At 52.7% G+C, this 10,111-nt stretch overlaps 1 protein-coding gene across 1 annotated transcript; it reads left to right on the top strand.

Moving 5' to 3' along the window:
- Window positions 1–416: 416 nt before the first annotated feature.
- On the top strand, window positions 417–8,987 carry NAPSA (napsin A aspartic peptidase). The gene is made up of 10 exons (XM_040634345.1): window positions 417–441; window positions 581–659; window positions 3,448–3,589; window positions 3,678–3,801; window positions 3,970–4,088; window positions 4,377–4,576; window positions 5,944–6,066; window positions 6,303–6,447; window positions 8,383–8,481; window positions 8,684–8,987. Exons 2-10 carry the CDS (start codon window positions 583–585, stop codon window positions 8,873–8,875), a joined length of 1,221 nt encoding a protein of 406 aa, XP_040490279.1. The 5' UTR covers window positions 417–441; window positions 581–582; the 3' UTR covers window positions 8,876–8,987.
- Window positions 8,988–10,111: the final 1,124 nt, after the last annotated feature.

Here is a 10,111-nt window from a genome sequence, read left to right as displayed (position 1 = left end):
GGGGGGGGGCAGGCCCAGAGACAAAGACACTGCCAATTATTTTTATGCTCTTTCGATGGAGATGGGGCAATGGGCTGTTTTTCTTGGTGTGTGTGTGTTTCAGTATTTTCCAAATGAACCCATAAGAGTTGGGGGCGCAGTTATCATGGGAAGGAGCGCCTCTAGTCTAATCCTCTCCCCCTTCCCCCAGAACCTTCACAAACACCCGCCCTCCCTTCTCTTGCCCAAGAAAACCCTTGTGGTTAATGAGTCTCAGAAAAGAGAAGTGAAACGAAAGCCATAAGTAAGAGCGACAGTAGCTGAAGGATTGGGGGGGCGGGTGGCCCGCAGGAGACCGCTATTCCCCCACCACTGAAGTCTGGAGGGAAGCGCGCCGGCGACCCAAGCTGACACTTCTGGCGACCCTACAAAACTACTCCACACAGCCTCCAAAACCACCAGGTGCTCCCCCCCCACCCCCCCGTCCCCCATCACCCCCAGAGAGCCTGCACTTTGCGGTCACCTTCGAATCCGGGGGTGGGCGGGGCACAGGGTGGAGTCTCGGGGTAAGAAAACGGATGGGTCTACACCCGGTCCCTAGAGATGTCCCGGCTACCGCTGCTGCTGCTGCTGCTGCCGCCGCCGCTGACTGTGGAACCTGCCGGGGCCTCGCTGATCCGGTACTGGGGACCCCATCACCACCCCGAACCTGGGATGGGCTTTCCCACTCTCCCCCTCTTGCCCTTTAAGTCTGGGGGCCTCCCAGTTCAGTGACTCCCAAGCCTGGCACCCCAGGACCCATGACTCCTACCTCTTGGGTTAGCAGATCTCCAAACAGGGGTCTCACCCCCGGGGGGCTTCTACCCTGGTAAGAGGCCAGCCCTTTCAGTCCAAGGTCCTCCAACCCCGAGACCCTCGACTGGGAGACTCCTCCTTCCCCTCTCTCTCCAAACAAGTTTTGGGAGGACCCCAGACCCCGCCCTGAGCTCTGATGATCTGGTACTGGGGTCTCCAGACATGCGACTCCCCATACCCCAACCCAACAAGATCTTGGAGACTCAGAGCTGTGACTCCCCTAGAGTCACGTCTTCCAAACTGTTTAGGTCTCAAGAGGTCCAGTTTTGGGGACCCCAGTGACCTCTGTCCTCCCCTGGCCTCTGGTGCCCCCCACCCCGATCTCTCACTTCTGCTCCTCTCTTCTCCCACCCCTGGAATTCTTGATGGAGAGGAAGAGGTCCCTCTTCCAGGAGAAATTTTCCCCACTTGACATTCCTGAGCCTCTCAAAGATTGCATCACGGGGAGGGGGGCGGCAAAGATGTGAGTGAGGGAGCAGGGCTCCAGGAGTGACTACGAGGAGGCAGAAAAATATTACTGCAGGGGATGTTTGCTAACCTGCTTTTCGAACGTAGAAGATCACGGCCTTTTCCCAAGCCAGGGCAAAGGGCAGTGATTCTCTGAGAGTCATTTCAGGACCAACAGCACCCTCATGACCCAGGAACTCCGTAGAAATGAAAATCCTCAGCCTCCATCTCAGACCTAGTCAATCAGAAACTACAAACTCTGAATTTTAACTCTCGGTCAGGGGTTGGCAAACACTCAGCTCAAGGGCCAAATGCATCCTGCTACCCGTTTTTTTGCAAACAGAGTTTGACAAAACCCAGTCATGTTGTCCAGGGCTGTTTTCAGGCTATACTGACGGGGGTGAGCAGTTTTAACAGAGACAGAAGGTGGGCAAAGTCTTTACAAAAAACTTTGCCCATCACCCCTGCTCTAGGTGATTCCCCTTCCTGCTAAAGTTTGAGAACCACTGGCATAGAGGACTGCTTCCCCCCCTTTTTTTATTTGACCTCATAAACATTCTATTTATTTATTTAAGATTTTATTTGACACAAAGAGAGAGCACACAAGCAGGGGAGCAGCAGAGGGAGAAGCAGACTCCCCACTGAGCCCAATGCGGGCTCGATCCCAGGATCCTGGGATCATGACCTGAGCCGAAGGCAGACACTAACCGACTGAGCCACCCGGGCGCCCCTACCTTTTCCTTTTTAGTGGTTGAATGGACTCCATTCTACGCATGTTCCATAGCAGGGCCAAGTCCTACCTAGTTGGTCTCCAGTTTTTAAACTTAGATACACCCTCATAAGCACATCTTGGTGCGTTTGCCCAGTGATCTCCTACCGATGAAATTCACTGAACTGAAATTAAGTTGGGCTAAAAGGTGTGTACAGGGGCGCCTGGGTGGCTCAGTCCTCAAGCGTCTGCCTTTGGCTCAGGGCGTGATCCCAGGGTCCTGGGATGGAACCCCGAGTTGGGCTCCCTGCTCAGCAGGAAGCCCGCTTCTCCCTCTCCCACTCCCCCTGCTGGTGTTCCCTCTCTCCCTGTCTCTCTGTCAAATAAATAAATAAAATCTTTTTTAAAATGAATAAAAATAAAAGGTGTGTATAATTTTACGCTCTATGATACATACTTGCCAAATCCTCCTCCAGAAAGTTTGTATCGGTCTATAGCCCCCGGCCAACCGTGAGTACGCACGGTTCTTTGCCAATCCGCAGGGTTGGAAAGGTTTTTGACTCTTGTCATTTGTATTCCTTCTAACAAAGATGTTATTTGTTTAGAAGCTGTTTGTACGTCTTTTGCCTATTTATACCCTTTGCCTATTTTCCTACTGAATGTCAGGGACTGTGAAGTTAGCTTGCCACTGTTTCATTTCATGGCTGCCCAGAGAAGACACAAGACAGAGACAAGGAGAGGTCATTCCTCTTGGCGACAGTATTAGAGATATTAACTCTTTGACATAGAACTTGTAATTACTTCCCCTAGATTTTTAAAAACTTTTAAGACAGCTTTGTGTGTTGGGAGAAGGGAGTACACACGTTTAAAATTTTAGAGTCCCATTCATTAACCTTCTCCCCAGTGATTTCTGATCTTGGCTATCATACTCTGAAAAACCAGAGTTACTTAAACATTTTGCTTCGTTCTAGCGTTCTTAAATATTACAGTTCAGCTTAGGTCTTTGATTATCTGGAACGCAGTTTAGTATAAAGAATGAAATTCGGATTTGGTGTTGTCCTCTCTCCCCACCAATAGTCAGAGAAACAGTCTCCAACATCATCATGAGAAGCACGCAAGGGTTTCTGCAAAGGCTGGTTTCATGTTCGGGGTCTTTGGAAAATGTCGACTTCCTGAGGATGGCTCATTTTATGTTATTTGGACTGTCTCCTATTGAAAGATTTGGGGGAAGGTCTATTTGGAATGGCTCGCTCTTGTGGAGTCTTTGGGGAACTCTGTCATCATGGTTTGATATGTATTTGGGTTTCCTGGAAGGCTGTTATTGTAGTTTCTGGTAATGACAGTTATCGTAGGGCCATAGAGACATGCCCTTTATCATGATACCCTATTTGGAAAATTCTGTTATAGAGGGTCCCTGGGAAGAGTAGTTTCCTAACTGTCAGTATTCTCCCCCACAGGATTCCTCTTCGCCGTGTCTACCCTGGACGTGGGACCCTGAACCCACTGAGGGGATGGGGGAGGCCAGCAGTGACCCCCAGTTTGGGGGCCCCATCCCCTGGGGACAAGCCCATTTTCGTACCTCTCTCTAACTACATGAATGTGAGTCGCGGCCCCAGAGAGTCCCTGCCCTCCTCCCTGGTTAAGAAGTCAAGCTTTTCATTCCCCCTCTCTCCTGTTTTGCCATCAGGTCCAGTATTATGGGGAAATTGGACTGGGAACACCCCCACAAAACTTCTCTGTCGTCTTTGACACTGGTTCCTCCAATCTCTGGGTCCCATCCATAAGATGCCACTTCTTGAGTCTGCCCTGCTGTGAGTTTTCATGGGGGAGAACAAGGCTGACCAGGGGTGATGGGAGAAGGGCATTTTTGAGGCACCGTTCTCTTCTGACATGCCCTCGCAGGTGACAAGGTCACAAAGGCAGGAGGCGCTGGGGAGATTCCCTTTCCCCAGTGACACCTCCCTGATCTTCTGACCTAGGGTTCCACCACCGCTTCAACTCCAAAGCCTCCAGCTCCTTCCACCCCAATGGGACCAAGTTTGCCATTCAGTATGGAACTGGGAAGCTAGATGGCATCCTGAGTGAGGACAAGCTGACTGTGCGTGACCGTTGTCCCCAGGAAGACTTGAGCCTGGGAGAACCCCAATGTCTAAGATGATCTGGCTTAGGGAGGTGGCTCAGGAGGTGGGGCTGCCAGGACAAATGGATGAGGCTTCTCAAGTTAAAGGGGTGGGCTTCCTAAGTGGGGAAGCAAAGCTTCTAGGCAGTTGGGAGTTGTTTTCAGGTATCTCCAGATGTGGGATTCAGGCCTTGGTTTGGAAGATCTCAGGGTCATGCAGGTAATGTCCTCCAAGAAGTAACTTGCCCCATTTGCATCTATCCCTAGATTGGAGGAATTAAGGGCGCATCAGTGATTTTTGGAGAGGCTCTGTGGGAGCCCAGCCTGGTCTTCACTTTTGCCCACTTCGATGGGGTACTGGGCCTCGGTTTCCCCATTCTGGCCGTGGGAGGAGTTCGCCCCCCACTGGATACACTGGTGGACCAGGGGCTACTGGATAAGCCTGTCTTCTCCTTCTACCTCAACAGGTAATGGCGAAGGGTCTACCTTCCTACGAGTCCTAGCCCCAAGAAGGACATTCTGTCTGTTTTCAGGAAGTCCCTTACCCAGTAAAGGAAGTCTCATCCTCCACTCACCAAGTCACCTACCCAATATAAGTAACACCTGTTCAAAAGTCCCACTCACCAAGCAACCTTAAGATGTACTAAAGACACTCACCATCATTTCAAATGCTCTATGTTTCAAACCCAAACCAGGAAACTCCATGGCCGACCTACTCAACTTAGGAACGCCCTCTTCACTGTACAGAAAGCCCGAATGCCATTTGAGAACACATTCCAGAAATCAGAAGTTACCCATTTTATTTTATTTTTATTTTTTTTATTTTTTTAAAGATTTTATTTATTTATTTGACAGAGACAGAGATAGCCAGCGAGAGAGGGAACACAAGCAGGGGGAGTGGGAGAGGAAGAAGCAGGCTCACAGCAGAGGAGCCTGATGTGGGGCTCGATCCCATAACGCCGGGATCACGCCCTGAGCCGAAGGCAGACGCTTAACCGCTGTGCCACCCAGGTGCCCCAGAAGTTACCCATTTTAATCTAAGAAGTCCCACCTACCTTTTAGGAAGCTCAACCTTACACTCAGAAAGCCCCCTTTCAGGAGCGCCTGGGTGGCTCAGTCATTAAGGGTCTGCCTTCGGCTCAGGGCGTGATCCTGGAGTTCTGGGATCCAGCCCCGCATCAGGCTCCTCTGCTGGGAGCCTGCTTCTTCCTCTCTCACTCCCCCTGCTTGTGTTCCCTCTCTCGCTGGCTGGCTGTCAAATGAATAAATAAAATCTTAAAAAAAAAAAAAAAAGAAAGAAAGCCGCCTTCAGTTACCCTCATGTCCAACCCACTCAGAAAGCCCCATCTACCTCTGGGTGGATCCTTTCCTCCCCCACATCCAGGAATCACCACCGCCCTTCTTCCCCGCCACTCTCAGCCAATTAGGAAGTCTACCACCTCTGAACTATGAGACCTACAATTCAGAAAGTCGCACCATGCACCAGGAAGCCACCCCACTTCAACCCAAGTCACACCAGCCAGAGCCAATTCACAAACCCCAATGCTCCACTTAAATTCCATCCCCGAAGTTCTATCTTCCACAGCCAAATCAAGAAGTCCCATCCCCACTTCGGAAAGCCCCCAGGACCCTACAATCCTGACCTTCATCAAGAACAGTTCCCTTTCTCTTTGCTTCTTGCTTTGCTTCCAGTCCCAACATTTAGGCCCTGGCTGCATCTCTCTACCCCACTTGGAACCTGGAGCCCTTCCATTAGCAGGAATTCCCTTCCCTGGGCCCTCCTGGGGTTGGCAAGGGAAACACCCATGACACTGACAGCACTTTGCTTCTGCAGGGACCCTGAGGCAGCGGATGGAGGAGAGCTGGTCCTGGGTGGCTCAGATCCAGCTCACTATGTCCCACCCCTCACTTTCTTGCCAGTCACGATCCCTGCCTACTGGCAGATCCACATGGAGCGGTGAGAAACCTGGCCTAGGTCTGGGAGGAATGGGCCGGAGCCTCATCTCCAGTGTCCTGGGAGAAAGGAGCTGGAAGCCTGGACTTCTGGGTCTGAGGGAGAAGGGGCTGAGGGTCCTAACTCCTGGGTCTGAGGGAGGAAGGGACTGGGCTAGGGCTCCTGTTTGAGGGAGGAAGGGCTGAGGGCCTGGACTCCTAGGACCCCGGCTCCAATGTCTACCCTTTACCCCCTCACAGTGTGAATGTGGGCACAGGGCTGACTCTTTGTGCCCAGGGCTGTGCTGCCATCCTGGACACAGGCACATCCCTCATCACAGGACCCACTGAAGAGATCCAGGCCCTGCATGCAGCCATTGGAGGAGTCTCCCTGCTGGTGGGGGAGGTGAGGAGCCAGTGTCTGGTGGGGTTTTGAAGGCATGATGCTAGGGCCTGAGGGTGGGAATAGGTAGTTAAGAGGTCTCCCAGGGCAAAAGGCACTGGGCATGATGAGTGACAGGCTGGGGGGTAGTGGGAGGAAGCAAGGACACCTCCTAGGCCTCTGCCGAGTGACTCCAGACAGGAGGAGATGGTGATGCAGGTTTGTTCAGGGCTGAATGGGAGTGAGAAGCCTAAGGGGCCTGGGGAGGTCTGGCGGAGGTGCGAAGGAAGGAAGCTCAGGAATTGTTAGGTGCCATCAGCCCTCAGCCAGCAATCAGAGCCACGGAAGAGGGGAGCCCTTTCTGGGAGAGGGAAGAGGTCCCAGGAGCAGCCTTGGGGAATATCCACATAGAGTAGAAGTGGAGACAGGGCAGGAGCAGCCCGAGGCACGGGAGGAGCACCCGGAGCACGGAGGCTCACAGAAGCTGCGCCAAGAGAGTTTCAGGCCTGGAGGGGGGGGGGGCACGGTGCAACATCAAAGCTGCTCACTCACTTCTATGTTAGGAAGCCCTGCAGCTCCTGGGGGGAGGGGGCGGCACAGGGTCCTTCCAGGTCAGGATTTCTGTGACTCTATCCCTGTGTTCTTTGGCACTTCTGAGAGGGTGGAGAAAACTGAGATTGTGGGGCTCCGAGTCAAATGCCTAGGATGTGGGCTTGTAAAGAGCCAAGGGAACCAGGGAGATCACAGTGGTTCGGTGTGTGTTGCCCGGGTTGGGATCTAGCTCTGCCACTTACGAGCTGTGCTGTCTTGGACAAGACACTTCATGTTCCTTGGCCTCGGTTTCCTAACCTCTGTAGGGTCACTAATACTCACCTCTTAGGTATGTTGTGGGAATTGATTAATCCACCTAAGGTACTTAGAACAATGCTTGGATGCTGTCACCGCTCTCAAGAGAGATATACACTCGAAACCAACTTCTTCTCACCATTCCTTACTTTCCCAACAATGCAATTACTATTGTTTTTTTTTTTTTTTAAAGATTTATTTATTTATTTATTCGACAGAGAGAGAGACAGCCAGCGAGAGAGGGAACACAAGCAGGGGGAGTGGGAGAGGAAGAAGCAGGCTCACAGAGGAAGAGCCTGACGTGGGGCTCGATCCCAGGACTCCGGGATCACGCCCTGAGCCGAAGGCAGACGCTTAACCGCTGTGCCACCCAGGCGCCCCGCAATTACTATTGTTTTTTAAGGAAGTCTGTCTTCCTGGTAGTCATTTAATTATAGTCATTACAGTCACTTACAAATGTAAACACTTACAATATTTACAGCCTAATATTGTATTCTTAGGTACTTGGGGGTGGTGGGATTGGAGGCAAACTGGACAGCAGGTACCCCATCAATCTAAAAAGGGCAGCTCTCCGCCACTCAGCTCCAGCCAAGTGTTTCCATGTAGGGAAAGCCAGATCTAGTTTGTTGGAGAAAGCTGAAAACATTATTTGAAGCCTCCCGGTTCATGAATAATAACACTCTTACTATGTGTCAGACATTCTTCCAGACTAACTCATTTATTTCTCACACATCTCTGAAATATTCCTATCAACTACACCTTCAAATTGGAAACTGAGGCACAGAGAGGTTAAGTAACTTGTCTAAGGTTGCACAGCAGCAGACGCCAAGTATACAACCTGTCCCACCGTGGTGTACAGTTGGTAAATCATGTTTAAAACATTTTTGACACTGTGAGACAACTTCAATACACCTGTGGGCTCGGTGTGCCTCACGGGCCAGCAGTTTTTGATCCACAAGTAGGTGGAGGAAAAGAAGGTTTGATCAAAAAGGAGCCAAAAGGAAGAGCCGGTAAGGCTAGAGAAGGCAGCAGGGCTTTACCACACAAGTTCCTGAGTACCTATTTTAAGCAGAGCAGGAATCCCTCAACTCCCCTGTTCTTCTTGTCCTTCAGTACCTCATCCAGTGCTCGAAAATTCCAACGCTTCCTCCAATCTCCTTCTTCCTTGGTGGGGTCTGGTTTAACCTTACAGCCCAGGACTATGTCATCCAGGTAGGTGGCAGTCACATGTCAGAGAGAGGTAATAAGGTGGGATTTGAGAGGATGGCGCTGGGAATGAGACATCACTAGGACCGAGGAGGGGCCACAGAGACACTTCTGGTGCCCGGGATAGTGGGCGGGGTCAAAGCTCTGGCTCCCGGAGAAGAGAAGGTTCGGTGCGCGTGACACCCAGTGGCCCCTTGTCGCCCTGCAGATTGCTCGGGGTGGTGTCCGCCTCTGCTTGTCTGGGTTCCAGGCCCTGGACATGCCTCCGCCTGTAGGGCCCCTCTGGATTCTCGGCGATGTCTTCTTGCGGACCTACGTGGCCGTCTTCGATCGCGGGAACCTAAGAGGCGGTGCCCGAGTGGGGCTGGCGCGCGCGCGTTCTCAGGCAGGCCGACCATGAAGGGGTGCGCCCGCGCGGGCGCAGTTCTCCGGTTGGCGCCGTGGTTAGGCGCATGCGCACCGAGTGGTAGCCGAGGCCCAGCTGCTCAATAAAAATCCATTATTTACATTGACCCGACCTGGTCCCCCCCCCCCCTTTTTTTAAATTTTAAGCACACGATTTTTTGGAGAGAAAAATTAGTGTTCAGCTCTCTGGAGCTGAGGAAGAAAGGAAGAAGAAAGGTATCACTCCTTTTCTCCAGCGCAGGACTCACGCCTGTGCGGGGGTCTTGTACTACGAATCCCATGAAGCCCTTCGCCTATGCCGCCTATAGACAAAGGCGCCCGGCACCGCGGAGCATCACGGACCTCGTATGCCTGGCCGTGTTCTCCTCTTGCCGGGGGCGGGCGCAGCCACAACATGCGTGGGAGGCGACAGGTCGCGACGGCAGCGACAGGTGGCAGTGGGGGGTGGTGGCTGAATCGTAAAGGGCTTTCCAACCCTTGTTTTAAGGGGTGGGGATACGATTCCCGCAGACTTCATCTCCTGTTCTTCCTATCTCCCCTGGGAGTCTGAGACCCCAGGGTCCGCCATAAAGGCGGGGCTTGAAGCCCCCGGGTTGGGGGGAGCTGTGCTGTCCCTCCTCCGGCGATGATGTCATTCCCCCCCCTCCGCAGCCTCTTGCTGCCCTGAGCTGCCGGGGCTGGGTCACCCCTCCCCCAACGCCAGCCCCGGATTCCCCCATCCCCGCCCCGCCTCGACTTGGGGTGAGTACGGGGGAGGGGAGAAGGCACAGGGTCCGGGGGCGGTAAGACGGCCCAAATCCCAGTTTTGGAGGTGGGAGACCCGGGAGATGAGGACTCAAAAATTACAGCGGAGAGATTCTTCCTTAATAACAAGGTTTGGGGGCCAAGGTTCTTGGAGGGTCTGGGGGACCAAGGATCGTAGGCAGAGAGTCTCCATATTTTCAGCGTTAGTGTTCGGGAGACCTTCCTTCCTGGATTTAGAATTGATAGGAATGGGGGCGGAAGAACGAGGCTGGGGTCCTAGAAATCGGGAAGCAGGAGACCGTTTCCCAATTCCAGGGCCTTGGAGAATGGGGGAGGGGAAGTTAGGAGAGGGCTCCGAGGGTGACGGAGGTGGGAGTTTGGAGCTTACAGGAATTTTGTGCCTGGAGGAGCAGGGAAAGGATAGATTGGGAAGGAGGAGGGATGAGAAAGGTCTGAAGACGAGGACAGACATTGGCCTACACCCTAC

The sequence above is a fragment of the Ursus maritimus genome, unplaced genomic scaffold (genome assembly GCF_017311325.1).
Source record: "Ursus maritimus isolate PB19 unplaced genomic scaffold, ASM1731132v1 scaffold_19, whole genome shotgun sequence".
Classification (NCBI taxonomy): domain Eukaryota; kingdom Metazoa; phylum Chordata; class Mammalia; order Carnivora; family Ursidae; genus Ursus; species Ursus maritimus.
This window is presented reverse-complemented; position numbering and strand designations above follow the sequence as displayed.